This window comes from Colobus angolensis, unplaced genomic scaffold (assembly GCF_000951035.1).
Source record: "Colobus angolensis palliatus isolate OR3802 unplaced genomic scaffold, Cang.pa_1.0 Scaffold208, whole genome shotgun sequence".
Taxonomy (NCBI): domain Eukaryota; kingdom Metazoa; phylum Chordata; class Mammalia; order Primates; family Cercopithecidae; genus Colobus; species Colobus angolensis.
In genome coordinates, this window is record NW_012115244.1 from 1,876,777 (window position 1) to 1,904,143 (window position 27,367).

Sequence of the window (27,367 nt, forward strand, 5' to 3'; positions counted from 1 at the left end):
CACACTTTTATATTTTAAATCCAGGCATTTGAGAGGGAAATCTAGCCTCTGAAGCATGGGTCTGTGGTTTTCAGCGGAACACCCTGAAGGTCCTTCCCAAGATGGCCGGGGCTTCCGCCTGCTGCCCTCCTTCCCGTGGTGCTGAACGCGGGCTGGGCGCGGCCGCGTCTCCCTGAGGGCGTGGGTTTGGGGGTCCCTCAGGCTGGGGTCCCAGGTGAGGGGTGCGAGCAGCAGCTCTAGCGGGGAACCGGCTGAGCCTGGCTCGGTGAGGGCGTGCTCGGAACACCCTCATCCCCGAACTTGTGTGATACAATGTCGCACAAGAAGAATTCAAAACCGCGAGAAGAGGAGGACGCGGCCAGACTGCACCGAGCCCCGGCGCCGCGGTGGGGAGAGGTCGGGCCGAGCGGGGCCGGCGGGGACACGCGCTCCTGGGCTTCTCCGGAGTCGGCCGGGGCCAGGCCCAGGACTGAAGCCTGACCGCGCGTCCCACCCCTGGAAACACCCTCGGGGTTAGTCACACAAGCTCTGGGTCCCCCAGCCGGGGTTGAGTTTCATGAAAAGCAGCTGGTTGCATCCTGGAGCCAGGAAAAGAGGCGCATGGGGGCCAGGGCCACGGAGGAGCAAGACCCCTGGGGAGAGGCCCGGGTCTAGGCCGGGGCCAGTGCAACGTGGTGGAGACCTCAAACATGGCAGAACACGGCAACAGGGCGAAACAATTAAACGTAGCGCTTGTGGCAGTTTTAACTACACAGGGGCAAACGCTGTGACTCTGCCCGGATTCAGAGTGGGGGTCTGTGTATCCCCACAGGCTGCAGGGACCGGGCTCTGGGTAACCAACAGAAGGTAACAGAACGAGGCTGCTTTTCCTCCAGGCTGTTCGGTGCCGCCGCCGCCGCGGGGACTTGTTCGCTGACTCCTGACTTAGAGTCCCGCATGGACAGAGAACTCTGGGTGCTTCGGGGCCACCATGGTGAGAGGACAGGCTGCCTCACCAACGGAAAAAGCGATGGAGACGGTCTTTACGGCCTAAGAACAGAAAGAGTTTCTCATACGCAATCTGAAAAGTAAATACTTATTTATTTATTTATCTATCGAGATGGAATCCTGCTCTATGGCTCAGGCTGGAGTGCAATGGCATGATCTCGGCTCACTGCAACCTCTGCCTCCCGGGTTCAAGTGATTCTCCTCCCTCAGTCTCCTGAGTAGCTGGGATTATAGGCGCCCGCCACCACCACCGGCTAATTTTTGTATTTTTAGTAGAGACGGGGTTTCACCATGTTGACCAGGCTGGTCTTGAACCCCTGACCTCAGGTGATCCGCCTGCCTCCGTCTCCCAAAGTGCTAGGATTACGTGGGTGAGCCACCGTGCCGGGCCAAAAATCAGTTTTTAAATGACCACATGAAAAGTAAATGTCCTGTATCACAGAGCATTTTCTGAGGAAAATGAAAGCCACAGACCCAGAAGATATTTGTGACACATAGGAAAAACAACTCATTTTCGAAACATATACAGCATTGCTATGAATCATTTAAAAAAATGATTTCATCTCCTCTACAGAAGCCTGAGTGAAGGGCAAGGACAGATCATTATAAACCAGGGAACTTGAAGAGCTAGTTAACAAGCACAGAAAATATGTTCCCCCACACTGTTAATCAAGAAAATTAAAACTGTAATGAGATGCCACATCGTATCCATGGGATTACTAAAAGTAGAAAGTTCCACAATACCCCTTGTTGACGGAGCAGGGGAGCGGCAGAAGCCTGCAGGAGGTGAGACTGTAAACGTGCAAGGACATACTGGAGAAGAGTTGACAATATCTCACATGTATCAAGCCAAGTGCTGAAAGAAGAATTGGTTGTCATAAAGAAAACAGAAACCCAGCCTGGATGTAGCTTATCCCTTCAAGGGAAAGTTACAAAGAAGTTAAAATGAGTGGGCCGCATCTCTGTGTAACAATTTGGATCAATATCAAAGACAGATTTGTTAAAGCAAGGTGTACAATGAAACGTGCAACATGAAACCATTTGTCTGTTTATTCAAACACGGAAAATCTAACTGCACCTGGCTTATGACCACACATGTGTTAGAATTTGAAAAAACGAAAGGGAAGGAAGCTGGCTACACGTGCACTTTTGGAAAATTTCAGCCCCTGAAGGTCTGGGGCACCAGGCAGAGACCACGGCAGCCTTCAGGGATATGAGGCCAGTCCTTCAACTACATTTGCAAGATTTTATTTCTTAGGAAAATATTTAAAGCAAATATTTCAAAAATGACTAAATCTGAGTGGTAGGGAGTCGCTCTTTTATAGATTATTCACTTTTTCCTGGGCTTGGAATGTTTCATTTTTTAAAAGGTCAAATGAGATGCTGCCTTTCCAACAGATAAAGACTTAGCTGGTATCTCTGTGACTGCCCAGCAGTGCCTGAGGATGCGGGGGCAGCTGCTCAACACGGAGGCCGGGCTGGTCTGGTCCGCGAGCTCAGGTTCTCATCCTCTGCACATGCATCTGCCTCCTGTGCGTCTCTGTGCACACACTTGTATCTGGATACAGAGTCCCGTGCCCTGTGTAGATGCACAGGTGTGTGCACCTGGGTAGATGTGCTGGTTCCCTGTGTGAGCATGCACAGACACTTGTTCACAGTGTGTGTGCATCCGTGCAGCGTGTACTTCTGGACAGGACCCTGTGCTCCCTGTCTCTGTCGCTGAGATGTTTCCTATCTGTGCAGAGAATTCACTCTCCTACTGGAGGGCTTTGACTGAAAGCCCTGATGGGGCAGGCCTTCTCTTGACGCTTGGTTAACGTATTACCTCTTCCATCTGTGTGCCCACATCTGCTCTCCTCCCTCCCTCCTTCATAGCGCTTACCCCTCTGGTATGGTTTGCTGGTGTCCCTACCCAAATCTCATCTTGAATTGTAGTTCCCATAATCCCTACGTATTGAGGGATCCGGTGGGAGGTAATTGAATCGTGGGGGTAGTTGCCCAGATGCTGTGGTTCTTGTGATAGTGAGTGAGTTCTCTTGAGATCTGACGGTTTTATAAGGGGCTTTCCCCCCTTTTTCTAGGCACTTCTCCTTGCTGCTGCCACATGAAGAAGGATGTGTTTGCTTCCCCTTCTGTCATGATTTTAAGTTTCCTGAGACCTTCCAGCCATGCTGAACTGTGAGTCAATCAAACCTTTTTCCTCTATAAATTACCCAGTCTCTGGTATGTGTTAATTAGCAGTGTGAGAATGGACTAATACATTCTCCTAATGTAGTGTATATGTGTTTGCTCATCTGTCACTACCTGTCCATCTCCAGTCTCTAGAATATGAGACCTGTAAGAATAGGGACACTGTCTATACCAGGTGTTCATGGCTCAGTCCCAGTGCCTGGAACAGCATGAGGCACCTGGCATGTGCTTGACAAACATTTGCAGGGAATATATGTGCATGAACCTGCATGTGCGGAAACAGGTGCATAGGAACATGGATTGTGGACATGCATGTATGTGCGTGCATATGTATACCACTATGTGTACATAGCTTATTGTGTATTTGCAGTGAGGTTTCCAAACCTCTGTCTTGTTTCCGGGATTTCCTGAAGACACCTTCACAGTCAAGTGGTCTGCCTGGTACTGAGCCATCAGACCACCCAGCATGTCCTCACCCACATGGACAGGTGACAGGGGGCTCTGAGTATGCCTCAGTGTACCTTACGCGCCTGTGAAGGTTGGGGGCCTGAGTGCAGCTCCTGTGGCACTGCCCATGGGCAGGGAGATGCCTCCTCAGTGCTCCTGACCCTCGGCGGAGGAGTGGCCAGCGTGTCTGCTGGCAGTGCGTCCACACAGGTGTCCTGCACCCAAGGGGCAAGTCGGAAACAAAGGAAAATGTCTGTCTGAAGGAAAAGGCAAAGCAACTTGGATTTCTGCGAGAAAATGAGACTGCATGTGGCATTGTAAATCCCCTTGCTGTTGAACTTCTCGCGCCCCCCAAATACACCCTTCATATTGACATGTCTGGAACCTTAAACTGAACCGAGTTGAAAAGTGAGATTAATTAGGGCTGAGTTAACAGTTAACACATACAATGAAATAGTGAATGAGGCTTACTGAACAAACAAGAATATACAGAAGTGGAGGAGACAAAGAGGATATTAAAAATGCAGAGAGTGATGAGGCAGATAGCTGCGACAAATAATGAAAAATAGTAAAGGAGATAAGGCAGATACTGGAGGAGCAAAGAGTCTCTGAAATAGATACCGGTATCGAAAGATGCTAAACACGCTTCTAAAGAGGCTTTCTAGCCGACATAGGGAGCTCACTGATGGATGAAGTAGAAACACTTTTAAATGGAATCAAACAGGGCAAAGCGAGAGAAGAAAAAGAAGTAGGTAAACCAGTAAATTAACTTTCCTTGCGTGTGCTGTATACTATTTGTGAGCGAGCAGTGAACTCTGTGGATCCCTGGAGGGGCTGGGGGCCACAGTGGGAGGGTTCCGCTGCAATGAAGCAGAGGTGGTGCCTTTGGACCTCTTCTCCTGAACCTGCAGGGAGAGATGCAGAATATTCAAAACGTGAAGATGCAACAATTCAAATGAGTGTGCGGGTTTTCAGGGTGGTTGCTAAACCCAAAAAGACCGACAGCTTCGGGCAAAAGACTTCAGAAAGACCAGCTTTACATTTTTACTGAAGCAATGGGAAATTTACCCTGTAAGCCTTGAAAAATTCCCAAAGGGATTCCTGTTCCTTCCTGTGGATCCTAATGGGCCAGCGTAGACCTGTTAGTCAAAAGAGGATTTACCTACATTGTGCACTCGTTCGGATTGGCAGGGAAGTCAACGCCACTTCCAGATGTTTGCAGGGCGTGAACCCTGTCCGTTCCCACACCCTCCGATGGCTGTTACACGGGGATGCCCACTTCTGGACAGAAGCGATTCCCGCAAAATGAGAACCATGACCACGGAAGGTTTTGTGCATTTGGTTATTTCAATATTTAAGTGTATGCATGAATGCTCAGGGTAAAAATGCTTGGAGTTTAACTCAATTAAAAATGTATACATTATTCATCTTCTATGGACCGTCCACCATGTAACTCAAGAGAGCTGAGGGGGTAGAAATACATTCATTCATTCACCGTCTCCTTAAATATTTACTGAGCACTTGTTGCATGTCGCATAACTCCTTATTATAGGTTCCTCATGGTAGCTCTGCAGGAAGGGTGCAGAGTGTCCTGAGGGGCTATTGGGAAAGTCACTTCGGGTTGAGGGATCTGGGAGGGCTCCCTGGAGGAGGAGGTGTTGGACTACAGCGATGGGAACATGGAGGAGCTGGAGAGAGACGTGGGTGCCAGTCAGCACAAGAAAGACCCGCACAGAGAAAGTCAGGCTGGGGTGAGAGTGAGCCCCCCGAGCTGGGAGCTCAGCCTGAGAGCATGGGAAGCCGCCGAGGAGCTGGGAAGCTAGGCTGAGTCTGACCCCACCGATTCAGATTCCTCTGTGGACTTGGGGAAGGCCAGAGACAGGGCCGCAGGTGGGGGCTTTGGTGAAGGGAGCAAGAGTGCGAGCCAGTGCCATGTAGAGAGGACAGATGCAGGGATCCCAGCCCGGGTGCCATCGGCCAAGAAAGAAAGGTCCAGCAGGCGCAGTATCAGAGGAGGGTCCCAGAGGAAGGCAACGGGGACAGTCCCGGCTTCTTACCTCGGCCACTAGGAAGATGGTGATGCTCTGAGGGTGATGAGGCCACAGGGTGGGAGGTAGGAGGAGGAGCCTCCCCCTGCAAGCTCTGTTAGGGGGGCACACATCAGTGGCTCCCCACCACCCTCTGGACGAAGCCCAGAGCACAGAGCACTTGAGGCTACTGGGTGTCCCTGGTCCCTGCTCCGCTAAACAGCTCTCCTGTCACTGGCCTAATCTCCATTCTGAATCCGGGCATTCTGGCCGGGCATTCTGAATCCACGCATCCAGCTCCCAAGTGGTTCACAGGCTCCCAGCCCAGGCCGTGTGTGTGTGCTGTCTCCCTGTGGGGGCAGGCTCCTGTCCTAGCCCCATGCACCTGCTCACAGCTCTGCCCTCAGCTTAAAGGCCCCTTCCAGGGTCAGGGTCCCAACTGGGAACCCCCATTCTGGGCTCTGCAGATGCCTCCCAGCACTTAACTCCTCACAATGCTCTGTCTTGGCCTCTGGCTTGTGAGCTCACAGAGGGCTGCGCCCTTGCACTCACCTTCCTGTTCACCTGCAGGGCCGGGCCTTGTGCCGGGCGTAGAGGTGAATGGGCACACGCTTCCCATCTGCTGGGGAGATTCTCACTCTGCTGGCTCTGCCTCACCCCTGGGGGCTCTGCCAGCTCCTCAGAACCCTGAGTCCAGGGCACGACTTGGACTCAGGTCTGGGCCAGATGACGTAGTGCAGGCTCTAGGCCCTGGGAGGGACGCGGCACTTCCTGCATCAACTCTGTCACTGGCCTCACCAGGGCTTCCCTCCCCAAGTCTCAGGGGCTGCGGGGTACCCACCCTCTCCACAGAACACGTGCGTGGGCCTCCAGGAGATGGTTAATAGAATGGAGAGGTTTTAGGGAAGTTTATTTTTATAGCTCTTACATTTATTTATGTTCATCAAATATGTACCCATCACTAAAATCTCTTCTGAGCATTTTCAAAAATTAAAGAATTGCATCTAAAAATACTGACCTTGTTGTTCAGTGTGTGTGGGTAACTCCCCAGGCCCAGAGACATCAAGAGGCAGATGTGACAGCAGCCATGGCTGCTCAGGGGGCCGGGGATGCGGGAAAGGGGTGGCTCTCAAATAGTCCTGACAAGCAGCTGAATATGGTTGCATCAGATTTGGAAAGTGCAGCCTGAGAATTTGAAATGCATTCATTCCCCACCCCCCAACCATTTTTTCATGTATTCATTCATTTAGCACACCCTGAATGAACACTCTTTTATTTGATACCTATCCAGGGACACTACACAGGCTCATGGCCGTCATACGCCCAGTCTGGCCCTGTGGTGTGCCTGAGCAGAGAACTGTTGGCAGGTGGGTCACTTCCATCCTCCATGATAAGCACTGAGAAAAGAAAGATCAAGGGCTTCAGAGCCCATGGGAGGGATACAGACGGGGGCTGGGCAGCTGCTAAGAAAACTGCCTGGGCAACAGGGTGGTCGTGACCATGAGAGCGGGGGAAGGACCCAGAGTAGCGGAGGAATCCTTGCTGTGGAAGGCACCATATGAGCTGCGTGAAGTCAGAGTCAAAAGCAAACCCGTCTCCTCCTGACAGTGGGACCCAGGAGGCAGGACAACCTGCCAGAGAGGCTGAAGGAGGTTCTCTCGTGCTGGATCCTCGACAAGAAAAAGGAAGAGGGTCTCCCCTGCTTCCCTCGCCAACAACAGCTGGTTTTCCAGAGGTCAGCCGTCTTGTCCCTTGTCTTCAGAATCTGGTGGAGTTGGAGGCAGACACCTGAGGTCAGGAAGGGAAGGTGAGACCCAACCCAGGAAAGCTGAGTCCTCCTGAACCCTCAGGGCTGGGGTGAGGGGCCAGTGCCTGATCCAGACACCAGGACAGCCCTGCAGTGAGAGGCGATCTCAGCAGATGGACGGGCACTGCCCAGATGATGAACTGGTCAGCACTGCAGTGGCCCCCTTGGCTTAATTTGCCCACCTGAAGAGCTGCCAGGTCTCCAGTGACCCTAGTATCATGGCCAGGAGAGGAGCAGGGTGACCTGAGAGTGCAGAGAAGGTTCTGCTGTAATCAAGTCCCCCTGCCAGGTCAGAGGCTCAGAGGTTTGAGAGGGGAGGGATTTCCTGTTAAAGCAGCAGGATCCCTGTGCCCAGAGGGAAACAGACATGGCGGGCGTCCCATGGAGTGGGAGTGAACAGGAGCAGGAAGAAGGTGGGTGCAGCCCCCACACGGGCCTCAGGTCACACTGGACGTTTCCTCAGCAAGCGTCACCTGGGTGGTGGCGAATGGGGGAGGAGAACAAGTGGAGCGCAGAGTAGCAGTGTGAAGCTGCACCGCCTGGTCCCCACTCGAGGTAAACAGGGCTTGCTCTGCCGGAGGAGCCCACCCTGGCTGCAGACATGGGGCAGCCACGTGAGAAAGGTTGGACGCAGGCCCACTCACCTTCTACGTGCGTCTTAGGGATGGGGATGCCTGCGCCAGCAGCAGCCTTGCTGCCCCTTCGTCCCCCAGTGCACCTGCCAGGGCAAAGCCAACAGGCAGTGCCAAGGACCTGAAGGGGGAGGCGGGCTTGACTCCAAGGCAGGGCACGGACACCAGACCATGTGGAGGAGCAGCTGAAGCAGGGCTGATGTGAGATGCCACCTGTGAGATGTGCCAACCAGTGAACCTTGTTTAATTTACCATTGCCATGGCAAGACCCAGAAGTTACTGCCACTTTTGACGGTAAAAACCCAATGACCCTGAGGTTTCTGCCCCTTTTCTAGAAACTTCTGCATAAACCAACCCTTAATTAGCATGTAGTTAAAAGTGGGTATAAATATGATTCGGGGCTGCCTCTGAGCTGCTGTTCTGGGTGCACTGCCCATGGGGAGTCCTGCTCTTCTGGGAGCAGCCCCCTCGGCTACCGCAGCAATAAAAGCTGCTAACAGCACCCGCTCACCTTGGAATTCTTTCGGGGGCAAAACCAGTAACAGACCTGGGCTAAGCCCCCATTTTGGGGTCTGCCTGCCCCACATCAGACCTGCCCAGGGTTGCCCCACCACTCCTAAAGGAAGATAAGGTGGGGAGGGGGCAGCCACCAGGCCGACTCTTCAGATTGCCCAGTGCCAGCTCCTTTGCATCCTGGAACCCGGAGAGGCAGGGCAAGCCCTAGCACCTGGGTGCTCACAGGAACCTGGGGGAGGCCCCTGAGAGGTGGCCACAGGCAGGTCTGGTGGCCGTCGGGAACCTGGGGGAGGCCCCTGAGAGGTGGCCACAGGCAGACGCTTGGGTTTAGGCATCTCACCCCATTGCCTGGTCAGGCCCCAGCCCCTGCTCACCTGGAAAGCAACAGGAAGGGATGTCAGGCTTCAAGCGTGGAAGCCATGAGTGCGGGGACCTGGAGTGGGAAACAGCTCCCAGGCCTGGCCGAGGCCCCTGGCGTCTCCCTCAGAGGGGAGCGGAGGGAAGCTTCTCCTGGGTCGCCACTAGCTTTGCTTCTGGGCCCTGCACTGTTGCGTGAGTCTCTGTGATTCTGCTGGACTCCGCCTCGCTCTGCGTTGGCCTCCCCGCTGCCTCAGCCCCACTGGCCTCTGGAGTCCAGCCCTCAGGCAGCCGCCCTTCCGCCTGGCATCTTTCTTATCCTACCTTTTGTTTCCACCCAATGACTGTTCTTTCCCTCCTGGAAGTTACCACCGGGACACCTCCAAGCCCAGCCCCTCTCTGGACATCACTCCGCTTCACATCATTCCTGCTGTGGTCTGAAGGTTTCTGTCCCCTCAAAATGTATTTGTCAAATTCTCACCCTCAAGGTGATGGTATTAGGAGGTGGGGTCTCCGGGGGGTGATGAGGCCATGGGGCCGAGCTCTCCTGGAAAGGATTGGTGCCCTTAAGAAAGAGGCCCAGAGAGCTCCCTCACCCCTTTCACTGCAGGAGGACACACACAGCACCAGCTTCTATGGGGCACTGGCCTCAGCCGACGCTGACTCTGCTGGCACCTTGACTTCCTGGCCTCCAGGACCGTGAGAAATGAATTGCCATGGTTTATGTGGTATGAATTTCCATGGGATTTTGTTACAGAGCCCGGGCCGACTAAAACAATTCCCGTGCTCGTTGGAGAATCAGAAGGTGCATTTTTTGTGTCTTAAAAACACCTTCAGTGGCACCAGCTTAACCCCCACAGCACCGGTTCTCATCACTCTCTGAGGCTACCCTCACCTTCGCAGGCCATGAATTGTTAAGATAATTTAGCCACAAACCAGGCAAGAGTCTTTCCTACTTGTCAGCAGCTAGAAGGCTTTGTAGATAATATTCTTCTTTAAAATTCAGTAATTATGTATCTAGTTGTTACCAACCACAGAAAAAAATATGCATATTAAAAAGTCCATAATTACATAATAAGCACTTACTGTCAATTGCATTCTGCTGCCGTGTACTCTCTGTCCGCTTTATCTTAAAAAAATTCAAAAACAATTACCACAAACACTAAAATAAATCAAGCACCAAGTGTCAGGTTAATGCAAAATTAGGGTTTTACTTTGAGCACATAGATAAGTTTTAATTCAGATGCCATCAGTCCTAACCACATGGGATCTGTGGCCCTGCCAGGATCACTGGAGAGCTGGAAACACCTTGGAAGGGCTGAATGGCAAAGGACTCAGGAGGACACCCGAGGAATCACCTGCTTGGATTGGAAGCTGCCAGAGTGTCAGGTAATTTGGGGAAGGTCGGCAGCCTCCCTGAGACTCAGCGTCTTCACAGGGAAGATGCAGTATTTACTTCATAGAGGTTGCTGTGGAACCTATATGCCCAGATTTCACCACAAAATCAAGCAAAATGAAAGAAATGGGGTGAAAAACAGTGCCTCGTCCCAGTTCTCTTCGTGGTCATATGACCCAGTCCTTGCCAGGGGGTGCCAGTGAAAGTGCCTCTGTGAATCCTGAGAAAGGCGCTTTCACAGGAACATGTTTGGCTGGTTCCTGCCTTTGCCCTTCGCTGGCCTCTGTGGAGAACGCGGATGCAATGCTGGAGGTGCGGCTGCCGTCTTGTGTCTTTGAGGCAGCCTAGGACTGGCTGAGCAGAAAGATTTGAGGAGGCCACGTCCCTGACGGCACCTGGGAGCCAGCGGGCCACCCTGGACTGCTTCCCCCTTGATCGTTTTAGTAGTTGAGAAAAGCAACCTGACCTTGTGCTTCCCTCTTGGGAATTGCTCTTACTTGCATGTTAATGGAAGGTTGGTACCCAGTGGGTGCGCAGTGGCGAAGCTGTTCTTATTTCAAGGTCTTGAGTCTTTCACATCCTAAGCCTGTGACCCAGGCGTGGGGAGAAAATCAAGTCAGGCTGCGCGTTCTGGGCTTCTCTCTGCTGAAAAGCCCTAAGGAGTCGCCCTGCTTGGTGGACAGAAGCCCCACTGCTGGCTCCAGAGATATCTCCTCATTCTTAGCTGAGAGCGTACCCCTTCCTCCCTGACCAGACCTTCCGAGGAGCCCACTGGCTCTGAGGTGAGATTTGTACCTGGTTTTGAAGACGCTGAGCATCAGCTCCTTTGCACGCCTTGCCTGCGTGCTTCACTGCACAGGTGGGCTGGCTGCTCATCCCTGCCATCCTTGCCAGGGCTGATCTGCCCTGAGTCAGGGGTAGTGCTCAGATGGCAGCTCTTTCTGTCTTCTGCGTGTCCTCCCCTGGGTGTTCCGCCAGCATCATATTGTCTCTCAGAGCCCTGTTCAGGACACCCAGCGCCTCCCTGCAGCCCTCCGGGCAGCGGAGTTGGGCCAGGGCTCAGCTCTGGGTACTGGAAGCTTTCACCTGTCCACCTTTCCTCCCAGCATGCTACACAAGCATGACCGTGTTTCATGTCTGCCATGGCATAGGAACAGTGGAGGATCCCTATTGGACTTGATCCAGGGAGCACCCTGGGGAAGGGATCTAGGAGCATAGAGGGCAGAACAACCTCCACCGGCCTTCAGCCTCTGCTCCTCCAGGTGCCCAGCAAGCAGCCTTAGGCAGCAGAGCACCTGCGAGGGCTTCTCCATCTGCTCCCAGCCCTCCCCAGACACCCACGACTTTCACTGTTGATTTGGACCTCAATCCAATGCCCTACTCAAAGGACCTCCCCCAGGACCCTTTCTACCACAGCACCTCATGCGTCCTCTTCCGGGACTTGGCTCTATTTTTTTAACGACCATCGGTCACCCCGACCTGTGTTTATTGGCTCCATTTGTTCAATACCTCAGCCCACCACCAGAACAGAAGCCACCCAAGCAGGGATCTGGTCTGTCCCTGAGCTTGGAAGGTCACACAGCTCTCAGTGTTTCCTGAAGAATGCTTGTAGAATAAGTGGAGAAATGAACAAACGTGTGAACAAATGAATGAGTGTATAAAAAGTACTTCATCCAACTTGCTGGTCTATCTCTACCATCTTTCCCTGGCCCTTGCTCCCCAGCTGTCCTGGGTCTATGCTCCCCTTTAGTTCCCTGTGCCTCTGTAGAATATTCCACTGCCCAGGGCTCCACTGTCTCCAGCCTGCCAAGGCGTGCGTGAGGCTTTCCAGTGGCTCTGGGGATGCTGGCTCTGTACCCACTCCCAGCACACTCTGTCTCTCTCTCCCTCTGCACCGGTTGACTTTAAGCTCTGAGTCCCTCACCATGACCAGCACTTGGCCAGGATTCCTGTTGAATGGATTGATGAGTCAATGATAAACAGATGAAAAAAATACAATAGAATTTTAATAATGGCTTAAAATCCAAGAATAGAATGATTTTTTTAAAGAATCCCACAGCCAAGTTCTGTGTATGGGAATTGAAGCCAGGGCCAGAAAAATAACAAATAAACAAACAAATCTGTCTTTTGATTCCTCTGCCCTGGAGGCAGCTTGCTAAGTCCCTGGACCCTGCAGTCTTCTGCTAATTTGTTTCCCTAAAGCTGCCAAGCACAGCCTGGCTGCAGTGACACGGCTGGGTCTGCTGTCACCTGGGTACCAGAGATGCAGGCTCCAGAAGTTGTTTCCCTCCCCAAAGCAAATGTGGCCCATGCTGCTCTGACTGTGCCAGCACCAGGAGCAGAGGCTGCTTCTAGCCATGGACTTCGGCCTCACTAGGGGAAAGACTGGCTCCCGGAATGCAGTGCCTGCCAGAAGAGAGTCTACACAGTTTTGCACTGGAGTGGTTGTGGCAACGATGGGTTTGGGAGAGAAACCTTTTACCACCCTGTACAGCTCTTGTCCTCAACACACCAAGGGCAGCTATCTTCCAGCCTTAAGCCTTTTCAAAGATGCAGTGTGTGTGTGTGTGTGCGCGCGCGAGCACACACGTACACCACTGCATAAAAATGAATCTTTATGGAATTCAGATCAAGAAGCTCTCCCAGACCACAACTGCCCTTTTGTCCGGTCTGCAGAGCTGAGGGCTGCTATCCTGAGGAGGCCAGGACGTCAAGTGAAGATGATAAAGGAAGCGGGAGAGGAGGAGGAGCTGGGTGTGAGAAAGCGGAGACCCGTGGGAGGGACGATGGAGAATCCCATACTGGACCGAGACCTGGAGAGCAGTGGGGAGCCCCCCGTGGCCACCATCAATACAGAAATACAGAGCGCAACCAGCACCTCTGTAGGTGGGATGAATAGGTCTTAAATTCCACAGGGGCCTCCACTCAGAGGGTCTGCTGGCTAGATGAGCAAGATCACAGCATGGGGACTGGGCGCCCCCAGGGGCAGAGTGAGCAGGTGACCACACGGAGCCTCTGCCACATGGCGCTGGGCTGGGGAGTCCAAGTGGCTGCAGGGCTCGGGGGTGAGACCACACAACCCAGTTGTCTCAACTCCTTCCAAACTTAGTCTCAGATTTGGGGTTCTTCACGTCTTCACCTCGTATCAAATGCTTGTTAATGTCACAGCCACCATGCGGCAATCACGTGTGTGTTTTAATCCTCCCGATGGCCTGTGAGTCCAGCACCAGCCTGTTTTATTTTTCATTCAGAAACCTGAGAGGTGAGAGCTGAGTCACTTTTCCAAAGTCACCCAGTGGCTCAGTTGCAGGGCCAGAACGAAAACCCTAACCCTAACTTAACTTCCCGCTCTTTCTGGGTGTTTTATTTTTCATTCAGAAACCTGAGAGGTGAGAGCTGAGTCACTTTTCCAAAGTCACCCAGTGGCTCAGTTGCAGGGCCAGAACGAAAACCCTAACCCTAACTTAACTTCCCGCTCTTTCTGGGTCCTGATAGTGGGACTGGGAGCTGCCTGGGCTGCCCTCCGCAGATGACAGGCTGCCGGGAGGAGCTGTGGGCAGGGAGAGAGCTGAACGCCCTGGCCATCCTCTCTCAGGATAATGCTACACAGCGTGAGGGAAACCTCTGGTTTTGCACAGAAGCCTGGCTGGGCTGGCCAGCTAAACTCTGCTATGCCTGTGTCACATTCAGAAGAATATTTGGCTTCTCCCCTTTCTGTCTGTGCTGAAGCCGGCTCCGTGCCTCCCCTTGGGCATAGGTGAGAGGTGTTGTAGATTTGGACTTGCTGGCTGGTGGAGTGTACGCTTGGCATTCGATGGGTGCTGCGTGGGGTCTGGCTCTGTGCCGTCCGTGAGGCCCCCCACTGGTTGCCCTCCCAACGCTCAGTGTGACTGGATTTCATGATGTCACGTGACTTCCTGAGTGTTTCTCTCATTACTAAGGAGCTGGGTCACCTTTTCCGTGTGTGCTGCCACGGGCCCTCCCCCTCCAGGGACTGAGCGTTTATGGTCTGAGCCTCCTTTTCCATGGGGTTATTTCTTTATTGTTTATTTGCATGCATTCTTTCTATTTTTTGGATATACCCTTTTGTTTGCATTGGTTGTAAATAACTTAATTGAAATTGCTTCTTTCATAGATGGGATGCGACATGTATCATCAGAGGTGAGTCTTCCTCTATTTCTTAAGGGGTCTTTATTTCTTAACAGAAAAAAACTATCCACTTCTTTGTTGATGAGTCAAGTTTTTGTCTTGTTGATACTTTTTATTGTCTTTAATATTACTTCTTATTTTTCCTGTTATGTATTTATTTTTATACTATTCCAGTTTTCTTCGGGTCTTTTCATGGTGTGACAGTTGTACCTCCCACGGCCGATTTCCTCTGGATACTCACGTTGTGTGTCTGTAGCTCACACACACACACACACACACACATCCACACACGCACAGGTATTTGACCTTTATTTTTTGGTATTGATTTCCGTGACGGAACAATGTCTGTGGAGTCTGTATTGGGTCCGAGGAGAGACGGAGCGTGCCTTTATCCCCCACGTCTGCTTCACTTCTCACTTTTGTCAAAATAGCCTGGGATTGTAGAGGCATTGTTTACTTTTCAAAAGGGCCATTCTCTAGAGTGTGGAAAATCAGTCCCTTCCAGCCAGGGCCGATAACTTTACACATAAACAGCTACGCCTCCTGCAAGAAACCCGAGGGCATTTATTTAGCTTGATTGCATACAGGTGTCTGGCAGGAGGAAGATGTATTGAATTTTTAACTGTCAGTTAAAATAGAGAGTATTGAACTTTCTATTTTGGTAGCCTTTCTGAGCAAGGTCAATACCATGTTATTTCAGTCTGGAGCTGAAGGTTGGTGACGTCTGTCACCTGTCACCCCCGAGCTGATATTCATAATCCAGGCAATTCTCTGTCTGGCAGGAGAGCACAGGAAACGCGTCCCCTCGGCCTGCCTGATAGTGGGAGCCACAGGAGAGAGGCCCTGGGTGGGTGGGGAAATCAGAGAGGACACCGGACCTTACTGATGGGGTCTGTGCCCTGGTCCTGGAGCCTGCAGGACCCAGCTCTCCAACCCTGGGGCCTCGCCCGCAGCAGAGGCCTCCGCCTGGTTACTGTCCAGCAGGGGCACTATGACCTGCAGGCCTGTGAGGCAGGCAGGACTGTAGGGGAGGGCCAGACTTCAGGCCATCAGGAAACTCCGTGTGTCTTGGTTCCCTTGTTTGTGACATGGCAACCTTGATGGGACACCCTATACCCCAAAGATCTGGCCCTTGCCGCTCAGTCTGCACACGCCGGGCCTGGCTGTGGCTCCAGGAAGGCTTCAAGGAGGAGATGGGTCCGAGCCTGAGCCTGGCCCTGTGTGAGGACTGGGATGGAGCCCTCCAGAGTACAGAGACCCTGAGCCCAGGAAGGCTGGCAGCTGGAGGGGGCTCCACACTGGCCTGTGGGGATGGGTGTGAAGGTCTCACTTATGTGGGGCAACCGAGGGGAGGGGACAGAATTTGCATAGACTAAAACCCAGAAAGGACGGTCAGGGATGTCACACACGGAGGTGGCTCTGAGCTGCAGACCGAGCGATGACAGTGGTCCTGCTCCCACAGTGAGACTCCCAGGGTCCCAAAGAAAGCACCCTCTCTGTGAGGTCACTGCCTTCCACCCATGCCCAGGAGCAAGACCCCAAGCAGCAGTCCCCAAAGAGTGGCCTCTATGTCACTGTTGCCCCTCAGCAAGCCTCACCCAGGAAGCCAGGAGGAGGCCTTTGAGGAAGCCGGGTGGGCAGAATGTCAGGGCTGTTGGCCCTGTCCTCGCTGCAGGCAGCCTTCTCTGACGTTAGAAGTCACTGTCCAGGCAGAACCACCTTGGAGAGGGCGTGGCGTCCGCTCAGGAGCAGGGAAAGGCTGCTGAGGAGGGCAGGCGTGGGGAGGAGAAGCCCCCGACCCGGCCACCCCAGGCCCCCTGTGATTGGAAGGAGTTGAACTAGGGTCCTGCCTGCTGGGACACAGCCCTTGTACCTGCCAGAAGGTGAGTCCCATAGCTGGGTCCATGCCAGGAGCCTCCCATGGGCCAGGGCTTCTTCCGGAAGATTGGGAGAAGTGAACCTTTTGATTAGTCATGGAGGTGTAGGGGGCTGAGTGGGGTGCTGATCTCGGCACCCCAGTGTCTGTCTGCACCATTTCCACCCATGTTGCCCAATGCCTCTACACCCGACGTATTCAAGCTTGACTCAGGGCCCTGCCACCTGCCACTCCTAATCCTCGTGCTTCTTCCACAGCAGGTGAACATCACCCGTATTCCCCAACACCAAAGTCCAAGTTACAAATCCTGGGACATCGAGTCCTCCCCTCCCAAGCTTGCTCTGCATCTGGAGGGGCTGGCTCTGAACTGGAGAAGGGCCTGCCACGCTCTCCCTGTCCTATTCCTCTACGCACAGAGCATGTTTCACTCTTCAGGTGCCTTGATCAAAAGCAGGGCCCGTCTCAGGACTGTCCAGCAACCCTGAGGTCTGCAGGTCCCACCCTTCTCCAAGCCAGTGTCTGCCTGGGGCCAGGTCACCACCGCCTGCCTGAGAGGGACCCAGAAGGGAGAGCTTGGCCGGGTCTACCACTCACCCTGTGGGCCTCAGAAGCTCCAGAGCCCCAAGTCAGACAGTCTCCTGGGAGCATGCTGAATCGGGGTTTGTAATTGCTTTTTTATTTGTTTGTTTGTTTTGTTTTTTTGGTTTTTTTCAGATGGAGTCTTGCTCTGTCTCCCAGGCTGGAGTACGGTGGCGTGATCTCAGCTCACTGCAACCTCTGCCTCCTGGGTTCAAGCGATTCTCCTGCCTCAGCCTCCCGAATAGCTGGGATTACAGGTGCATGTCACCATGCCCAGCTAAGTTTTGTATTTTTAGTAGAATTGGGGTTTCATCATATTGGCCAGGATGGTCTCGATCTCTTGACCTCGTGATCTGCCTGCCTCTGCCTCCCAAAGTGCTGAGATTACAGGCATGAGCCACCGCACCAGGCCGTAATTGTTTTCATTGTGACTTAAATTATACTTCAAGCTCTTAATCCCATGGTCCCTGTAACAGGATGTCTGTGGCAAGGATGCTGCCCTCTGCCCCCTACAAACTAGAACACCGTGAGGCCCCCACCTGCTTCCATGTGAGAGGAGCCGCAGGTGGAGGAGGCCAGCTGAGAAATGTCCCATTTTAGGATTTTATGCACCTTTTGAAGTTAAGTACAGAATTGAGCGGAAATGACACTCAGACGGGGAAGCCACTCCTGGGCAGAAGGAAGCTGCAGCCTGGAAATGGAGAACATTCCAGAAACTGGCAAGGCTGCCCTGGAGCAGGGCTGGGGGCATCTCACTCATGGATCTCACACCCATGACAGAAAGAAGTTCACGAATCGGCACAGCCGAGGCCATTTCCCAACCCCCCATGTGTCAGGGGCCCAGGCCCCATCTGGCTGTGACCTCACAGAGCCACCAGCACTCAGGGCCCCAGGGCAAGGGTTGGGGGCGGACAGAATCCACCTGGCGCGGTGGGTTCAGGGCAACAGCATCTCAAGCGGGGTGTGTGCAGCTTGGAGCTGGAGGTCTTCCATGCGGCCACCGACCTGGTGTTGGAGCTGGAGCTCCTCCACGCCGCCACCGACCTGGAGCTGGGCAGCTGCTGTCACGTGCAACCTCAAGACGCCCACGTGACGGGGAGACAGGAAGCATCACTCCCATCTTTAGCAGCAAGGGAAGGAGCTCAGGGTGGGCACACGACCCCCCCAGCATCGTGGAGCCTGAGTGTCCCCCGAGACTGAAGATTTCAAAGCTGGCCACGATGTTTCCGAGTTGTCTGTGGGCTCCTGTCTGTGAGATCCAGCATCTTACACTCCACGCCCCAAGTCTCAGGGGAAAAGGGCGGAAAGAGACGTCCCTCTTAGGGAAACCAGGGAGAGAGGGGTGGAGATGGTCACCATCACCAAGTGTGCTGTGTGTCCAGCTCTCCACATATGTCGCCTCTAATTACCCCCAACTAAATACGAATTATTGCTTCTGTTCCACAGAAGGGAAAACTAAGGACCAAAGAGGCTCCCAAAAGTCCCACAGCCCCCCATAGGGTGCTGCCGGGTGGGAATTTAAATTGGTCTTTGTCTCCAGGGCTGGAGCCAGGCTCTGAAGCTGCTTTGCCCCCTCTGAGCTTATTGTTCCTTCGGGGAGTCGGTCTCCCTCCAAGCATGCTGATCTCTCTCCTCCTTTCAGGAGGTCAATCCTGCCAGCCCCCTGCACACAGCGGACTCGGTCTCGCCAGCCCCCTGCACACAGACTCTCCAGGAATGTCTTTCCCAGGCCCAGTGCTTGATTTCATCCACGTGGCCCTCAGCGGAGGCTGCGTTCCTGCTCAGTGCTCTGCCTTTTGGCTGCAGGGCAGCCTGGCGAGGGTGGTCTGCACCAACCACTTCCTTGCCCCTCAGCAGCCGACAGTGGCATTTGGGGATCTTGTTTCTGGGGAGCCTGTGGCAATGCGTCTCTCCTGTTTCAGGGACACACCAGCCGTCTTCCTCTGCGGCGCCTGGGGCAGGTCACACCGGCCAGGGGTCCGCCTGGCCATGGCCAGTCTGTGTCCTCTGCCAGCCCAGGGTGTCTGATGTCCAGGAGAGGATTTGGGAGGAGTCTTTTGTTAGCAAAATGTCACCGGGACGCTCACCTTTGCAGCGCACCAAGAAGACAAAGGCTGTCCTCGGCGTCCGGAGCATCCGTTTAATTCATGCCCACAGCAGGGACTGAGCCTTCTGAAAAATGCAAACTCACGGCTCCAGACTGCTGGCTGAAGATCACGGGACGAGGAGGCAGGGAGAATTTACTGAGATTCTGGGCATTTTCTAAACTCCCTGCTCTGCAGTGCTGGGGGGCGACGCAGGATTCTCCTGCTGTGCTGGCAAGGGTGGCCCGGCCGTACGTGCCAGGAGCCCGGCCGCCTGCTCTGTCTGCCTGCTCACTTGCTACGGGGCGTCCCGGGCCTCCCTGCTCCTGCTACACAAGGCTGGTGGTCACAGCCTCCTCTGGCCTGGACTCTGGACTCACTTTCCTCCATGCCCATCTGTCCAGGGGTTCCTAGGCCAGAGACCCCAGGGAAGTCTCCAAGGTGGCCCTGCTTTCCTTACTCCTTCAGAACTGCTCCCACCCACCTGCAGGCCCCAAGCATCTTCTCCCACGGAGGCTACTGCTCTGCTTCACACCCACCCCGGCTCCCACGTGCAAGCCCAGGGAAGAATCTGCCTCGGGATCAAACCGAATCCACTGCCCGTGTGTGGCATGGAGGCCCATGTACCCGTCCCTCTGATGGGCGCTTCTAAAGGGCCCGCTGATGAGGGGCAGAGTCCCTGCCCAGGGCCCCAAGCATTCACTGAGGGAAGACGCCCCCGAGGCATCAGGCATCAAGGCGGCAGGCAGACCCACTCCCTTGGACGGCTGCATGGACACCAGGGCAGGGGGCGACCAGGGCCTCGAGGGCTGGAGCAGGGAAGGCTTCATGGAGGAGGCGGTGTTTGGATATACCTTGGTGAACGGGAAGGAGTTGATGGGACATGGGTAGAGGGAAGGCAGGGAGGAAGGAGAGGTGGAGGGCATGATGGTGGGAACGGCTGGGCATTCATGCTGACAGCTGGAGGGGGAAGGAGAAACGTGGCTTTAGAATTGGGCGAGGGGCACCCTGACCCCACTCATCCCCCAGATGGCACACCTCTGGGGCTTCTGAGTCCAAGGGAATGCATCTGTCTAATATTAATAGACATTTTCCATTTATTTCCAAAGAAAGGCTGCAAATCTAATTGTCACCATCAATGTCAGGAGCTCTTGTTGCCTTGTATTTCCCCTGACAATTATTTTAAGCATTGCCAATCAAATATGTGAAAGACAGCAAGTCAATCAGACACATAATTATTCATAAAAATGAGTTTGAACTTCTATCAACAGTTCCTCTTCTTTAAATTGCCTATTTACACCCTTCATTAATTTTGCATTTTGCTGTTAGAACGTGTCCTGTTTGTTTCTGTGCACGCCTTGCCCATGGTGAACGTTTGACTTTGGGGTTTCTGAACTTGCTCCCAGGCCCTTCCTTCAGCAAGAGCCAGACCAGCCTCACTTCCAACACCTGTGAAGTTGGGGGGTGCTCGGACCTCGATCGCCTGTCTACTGCCTGTGATGACTGTATTCCTTGGGGTGCGTGTGACGTTCATACACATCACTGCTGAGGCATCGATGCCTTGATGTCTACCATGCAGATTTCAGAGAGCCTGGGCCAGCATTTCCTGGAAGAGTTGGCATCTGCGAAGATCACAGTTACAAACACACTTGAGAGGTCTCTTCTCAGCTGGCTTCAGAATTTTCATCTTCTCATGCCATTAGTAACTGACAGAATAAGCATATTACACTAGCAAAATGTGGCTTTTAGGATGACTGGATATAAAATAACCAAAAAAGCCCACGTTTTTTTCTACACTAGCAGCAAACAGACATGGAACTGGATAATAATCTCCTATTCAAAAATGGCAGCATAAGCTGTACACACTGCAGAGAACTAAATGAAAAAGGCACAGATCTCATAAGAAGAAAAATATAAAATGGTGCTGATAGCCTCAGAGAAAGACCTGAATGAATAGAAAGAAACTTGGGATTACTAGGAAAACCTGACACTATAAAAATATGATTTCTTCTTCAGTATTTTATTAATTAATCTAACTATGAAAAGAAAGCAATCCCAAGTAGAATCGGAGTTTTCTTTGATATGGCACAGATAATGTTAAAATTCACCTAAAGGAACAGCCAGCTCTCTCTTTATCTGAGAATATGTTTTTAAAGAGCTAACAATGAGGGGGCACTCACCTTATCAGATAAAAAGCTTGATACAGAGCAGCTTTGGCTCAGGGATCAATGACTAGATGAGTGGAACAAGTCACAGAAATATCTAGCTGGGTGTGGTGACTCACACCTGTGATCCCAGCACTTTGGGAGGCCAAGGCAGGAAGATTGCTTGAGCCCAGGAGTTTCAGACCAGCCTGGGCAACATGGAGAAATCGCGTCTCCACAAAAAAATTATCTGGGTGTGGTGGTGTGCACCTGTAGCCCCAGCTACTCAGGAGGCTGAGGTGAGAGGATCTCTGGAGCCTGGGAGGTCGAGGCTACAGTGAACCATCACTGCACCATTCTACTCCAGCCTGAGCAACAAAGCAAGACCTTATCTAAAAGAAAATCTAGGTCCATTTTGTTATGGAAACTCAGCTAATTGTGGTTTCTTAATCTTATGGAGAAAGGATAATTTATTTTATTGGTATTAACATGACTGACCACTTGGAATTAAAAACATTTCTTCCTCATATCTGATTATGAGTTCAACACTGATCAACTATCTGTAAAAGTAAAATATTAAAAAGTTTTAGAAGAAAATGTAGATGGAGCTCAGCCTTGGTAACTGGGTGAAATCCTGTCTCCACAAAGAAACAAACAAAAATAAAGAATGAGCTGGGCGCAGTGGTGCATGTCTATGTTCCCAGCTACACAGAAAGCTGAGACAGGAAGATCCCTTGAAGCCAGGAGTTCCAGGCTAAAGTGAGTATGATCACACCACTGCTCCCCAGCCTGGGTGACAGAGCAAGACTCACAAGACTCTGTCTCAAAGAAAAAAAAAAGAAAAGAAAAAGAAAATTTAGAATAACATTTGTCTAGCTTTTGAATAAGGAATTTTCTTATAACAGAAAATCAAGAAGCCGTATTTGAGAATATAGATACATTTGACTACACAAAGCTTTAAAAAAGAGTGGATGTCAAAAATTTTATAAACATTCTAAAACATAACATACATCTGTAATATATATTTTTATAACCACGAAAAGTTAGTCTTCATAATGGACAAGGCATTTCTACCATTGAACATGAAACATCCTAACACCAAAATATAAAATTAATAAAGGGTTTGAATAGGCAATTTAAAGAAGAGGAAATGTTAATATATATACAAACTCATGTTACTTTTATTAATAATTATATTACAGACAGCCTTACTATCTTTCATCCATTTGGCTGGCAACACAAAGAATTGTCAGAAGGCAACCGCAGGGTGACAGGAGCTCCTGACTTGGTGAAATTTAGAGTTGCAGCAGCTTTCTTTGGAAGTCATCTGGCAATTCCTATTGAAAATGCACTTTAGTCATAATTCTTGCATTTCAAAGTTGCTCTTTTCTACACAAGAGCCCACAGTGAGGATGTCTGCATGCATCTCTGGACAGTCTCTGCCTTGTCCAGCGCGGGAGCCATGAGCCACAGGTGGTTACTGAACACCTGACATGTGGCTAGTGCAGAATTTTTATTTCCCTTCATTTCAGTTATTTTAAACAGCCACATGTCATGCATGACCATCGCATGGGACAGTGCAGCTCTGAGCAGTCATGAAGCCAAAGACCTGGATCTCAGCTAATGCTGCAGAAGGAGAATAAGAAAAAGAAAGAAAGAGAAAAGAAAGAACACAGGTTCCTCCACCACTGCCAGCTGGCTGAGCTTCAATATTAATGGACCAAGTGCGTATTGAGTAACATGTCTGGAAACATAGTGTGCCCTCAGGGAGCTTACACTCTAGCAGGGAGGACCCAGGCGTGAAAATGGAGGGTCTCACAAACAGGATGCAGTGAGCCAGGTGCCTGCCTACCAGACAGCCCGGTCACACAGGGTCTTGCGAGGAGACCCCAGACCACACGCGCTTGATGCTTCCCTTCTCACACCTGCTCTATCCTCCGTGAAGTTCTAGATCTGCACCTTCCGGGGCAGAGGACGGTGACTTCCCCTGAACACTGTTCTGACCACCACAAGCCCTGCCTTGATGGGTCCCAACCCAGGCAGTGCTGGGACACAGAGTCCATCCAGCCAAGAGCAGACCTAGCACTGACCGGGGGAGCTGATGCTGCTTTCGAGAAATTTGCTTCCCTGACGGTGTGGCCTTGTCCACTCTGACTGTGCCAGCTCTGTCCCTCTGGGCTCCTCCCGACAGGGTGAGGACACAAAAGGTAGGGCGAGGGTGGGCTGCAGGGTGAGGATATGTGAGGTAGTGCAAGGGTAGACACACCCTTCCTGCTCCTTCTCCTGCTCAGCAGGCGTCCAGAGCACAAAGGCCTCTCTCCCTTCCTCCCTCTGCCCTCCCTCCTTCCTTCTGTACCTCTATGAATTGAGGGGAAGGAGACTGCGGCACAGCACTGGATTCGACTCTGGGCCCCGTGACCCACCAACGGTTCCGCCAACTCGGGCAATAGGAAAGCTATTGATTCATTTCTGCTTCTGTAAAACAGGAGAGGACCTGTCTTATAGGATAACCAGGAGATTTAAATAGTAGAAGAAATGGAAACCACGCGAAACAGGGCCAGCGACAGCAGGTGCTGTGTCACCATCAGCGGCTGTCTGGATGGCGTCTCTGCGTCTCTGGTTCTTCATCTAGAACATGGGATCTTACGTGGGGTTGCTCTGCATGTTACAGGAGGGTGTGCGTTGGTGGCTGCGGCAGGACCGTGGTCAATACGCGTGCTCTCGTCACTCTCGGAGCCATCTTGCCTTCGTGGTCTGCGTCTTCCACCCACCACACAGTGCAGCGGAAGCAAGGGGAGCCCTGGACGGATGGTGGAGGTGCTGGTGTGCGACCACTGTTCCAGGACATGGGCCACTGGAGTGCCAGGGCAGAGGAAGAGGAGACACCCGCCAGGACATTGAAGGGACAGTGAGGAGGGAGGAGCAGTCCTGAGGAAGCACGGGGGCAAGAGTGCAGCAGTCAGTGAGGTCAGGGGATGCAGAGAATGGGAGACGGGGCCTGGAGCATGGCTCTCTCCCGCCCGGGATGGTCAGTGGCTGGAGAGTTTTACTGGCAAGGTGGATGCTGAGACCGGGCTGTGAGGGCTGCAGAGGAGTGGAAGCAAGAAGCACAGGCACTGGGGAATTGGGGAAGGGAGGAGGGAGGGAGGCAGATGGCAGAGTGTCTGTCGCCTAAAGAGGGGTGCAGAGAATGAGAGCGGTGCTGTCTTACTCTGATTTGGTTTTGAGGTTTTCACATTGATGTCTCTCAAAACGGGAAGAGCTTTGAGGCGGGACATTTGATTGACATTCAGAGGCGAAGCCCATAGAGCCTGGGGGCTCAGACCCAAATGTCTGCAGCTCATGTCTGTGTGCAGGAGACATCTAGGCGGGTGCCCGGATCCATCGGCCCTTGTCTCCAGCCCCGCAAGCCACTGGCAAGCCAGGCCGACCTCTAGGGGGTGGAAGCACGCCACTGCTGGAGTACCCAGCAGACATTTGCCCTGGAGATGAGCTGGGTGCATGAGGTTCCCTGTGGACCTCACAGAGTCCTCTGCTTCAGGCAGGCTGGGCTGCTCCTGCCAGAGGTGAACCTGGAGTCAGGAGGATGTGCCCCGTGGGGTGGCTTCCCAGGAAACTTCAGCGGCATGAGAGTCTTCCTAGCTGTGAAAACAAAGACAGGGCTTCCGTATGCTCCACAAGAACCACCACCAGTAATCACCACCCAGGAGAAGAGCTGCCCTCAGAGAAGCCCCAACCGAGCTGCAGTTGGCTCCTCTGTCAGGTGGGAGGGGGCAGCATCTGCCTGGCTGGTCTTCAGTTCACAGCTCAAGCAGGGGCAGCACGGAAGCTGCACTCTCGCTGTCGGGGGTTGTTCCTCCCCTGGACCTGCCCACGCCTCTTCTACTGCCGAGCACTTTGCACTTTGCTGTAAACCAGCAGCCAACGGGTGCTGGGAATTTAAAAGGTAAATAAAATGTGTATTTCTTACACTTGCTGGGAAAAAAAATCAATATCACACGGGTACTGATGCTAGACAGGCAACGAGATGCTGAGGAATGCCACGGGCCTGCGTGCCAGGCACGGGCGTTCCAAATACATTAGAGAAAGAGCCTTCGCTTTCTTTTTGGTCATATTTTTATTGAAGACTTCCTTCTGTGCCAGAGCAACACCATCCTCACTTAGCAACACACAAAATATGTAAAAACCAGTGAAAGTAGCATTAAGAGAGCTCTTTCCAGCCAGGAGGAAGAGGGCAGTGCCTGCTGCTAATGCCAGGGTAGGGGAACATAGCACCTGCCAGAGACTTCCCTGCCACAGGCCCCACCCAGGTGACCCCATCCAGGAGCTCCACTCAGGTGTCCCTGTATGTGTCCCATCCCAGGCACCTCCCTCAGGTGTCCTCCCCAGGTATCCCCACCTGCCCCAGGTATCCCCACTCAGGCGTCCCTGCCCAGGTATTCCCACTCAGGTGTCCCTGCCCAGGTATCCCCACTCACCCCTGGCAGGTATCCCCTAGAGGTGTCCCCACCCAAGTATCCCCTCCCAGCTCCCCCGCACCGTGGCCCTGCCTCCGGTGGCCCCACCCAGGTAGGTGTCCTCACCCCAGGGACCTCCCCCCAAGATGAGCTCCCCTGTTCTCCAGGGTGGAGCGGGCACCTGAGAGCTTCATCCCAGGAAGATGGGAGCGGGGGGCGTTCCCACCTCAGTCCCACCAGGCTCCCCACCCATTTCCGTCACTTCCACCCCCCGGGGAAGGGCCGGCCTGTGTCTTTGTGATGCTGTCACTTATCTTTGCCAAGAGGTCTGTCCTGCTCTGCAGTCCCAGCCTCAGAAAGGCAGCCCCCTTCCGTGTGGCCCCAGCCCCTCCCCTGTGTCGAACGTGGGCCTGTTGTCCCGGGTAACTCCAGAGTGTCTCCAGTACAGTGGGGTGTGTTTTCCACCCTGGAGCTGACGGTGAGGGGACTGCAGCCACGTGTCCGCCCATCACTTTCCTCTTGCCCTGGCCTGGGCCTGGCCTCTTGGAGGATGAGAGACACACAGCGCTGGGGTGAAACCAGCCGGCCTCGGGGTTTGGGGGAGACGGGCTCCGCCAAGATCTGAAGAGCAGCCTTGCTTCTCCCACTGCCCTTACTGGCTGCCCAACCCTCCCACTCCCAGGCTGCCCCCCACTGGCCCAGCGGTGTCCGTGTTCTGCCGTGGGCTGCTGAGCTCCGAGCTTACCTGTCACCCACATCACCGCAATAGCAGGGAGGCGCCCCACTGGCACCGCCTCTGGGAAACCCCTGAGCTGCTCCTTCCTGGTGAGTAGGGCTGAATTCCAGCGAGGTGCAACCCGATGCCTTTCTCTGCGGAAGAGCCAGGGCTCAGCCAGGGAGAGAGAGGTCTCTCGGGGACTGGGGCCTCCCTGCACCCTGTGCAGAGTGACTCACCACCCTGCTTGCCAGGAATGAAGGGTCCCCAGGATGTGGGGAAGGCCCCAGGCACACCTGGATGTGGTGGTCACCTGAGCCCAGGACGCAGGAGCTTCGGCTCCTCTGCTCTACACGGGTCCCCTTGGGGTCTGGGCTCATGCTCTGGTGCCCTGGAAAGTCTCCTAAAGTGCCTGGGCTTCAACCCCAGAGTAGGCTCCACACATCTCTGCTCTGCCCCGACCTGGCACCCCACCCATAGCGGCAGGTTTCTCTCACCCCACCAGCTCCAATGCTGCATGCACGGGCATGTACCCTGGTGCCCTGCCTCCCTGGAAAAGCACCTTGGCCACTGGAAGGGGCCTGCACTGCAGGCAAGAGCCATGGGATCTTGGGGGCTGATCCAACTGGCTGCAAGCATCCAGCCTGGAGATGCTGGCATGAAGCCCACCGCAGGGCACCCGAGGGTATTGCCTCTGCCCAGGCTCCCCTTTGCTCTTGGCTTGCTGGGAAGGAGAAGTGGGAAGTCCCCTGCCCTGACCACAGAGCAATTGCACACTACAGTGGACGCGGCCAGGGCATCTTCCAGCTGTCCTGGTGCAAAAGCCCCACAGGCAGCCTCTGACCCACGGTCTGAGCACAGGACAGAACACAGGTCCTGCAGGGCATATGGAACCATCAAAAAACCGGTTACCTGGTTCACATGCATAAAGAGTCAAGATTCGTGGTGGCATGGTAAAGGTGATGGTGATGGTGATGGTGATGGTGATGGAGATGGTGATTGAG

The 27,367-nt window shown here is 53.3% G+C and overlaps 1 protein-coding gene across 1 annotated transcript in view; it reads right to left on the bottom strand.

The window, feature by feature from the left end:
- Positions 1 to 236: 236 nt before the first annotated feature.
- LOC105512021 overlaps positions 237 to 27,367 on the bottom strand; it is a 98,075-nt gene continuing 70,944 nt past the window's right edge. Inside the window, 17 exon segments of the mRNA XM_011942273.1 lie at positions 237 to 495; positions 996 to 1,029; positions 3,704 to 3,881; positions 5,682 to 5,708; positions 6,204 to 6,338; positions 7,932 to 8,029; positions 8,103 to 8,176; positions 15,392 to 15,512; positions 15,625 to 15,688; positions 18,498 to 18,697; positions 18,700 to 18,915; positions 19,532 to 20,007; positions 23,282 to 23,414; positions 23,905 to 24,045; positions 26,394 to 26,518; positions 26,861 to 26,949; positions 27,144 to 27,239. Coding sequence (XP_011797663.1) covers positions 237 to 495; positions 996 to 1,029; positions 3,704 to 3,881; positions 5,682 to 5,708; positions 6,204 to 6,338; positions 7,932 to 8,029; positions 8,103 to 8,176; positions 15,392 to 15,512; positions 15,625 to 15,688; positions 18,498 to 18,697; positions 18,700 to 18,915; positions 19,532 to 20,007; positions 23,282 to 23,414; positions 23,905 to 24,045; positions 26,394 to 26,518; positions 26,861 to 26,949; positions 27,144 to 27,239 — 2,466 coding nt within the window.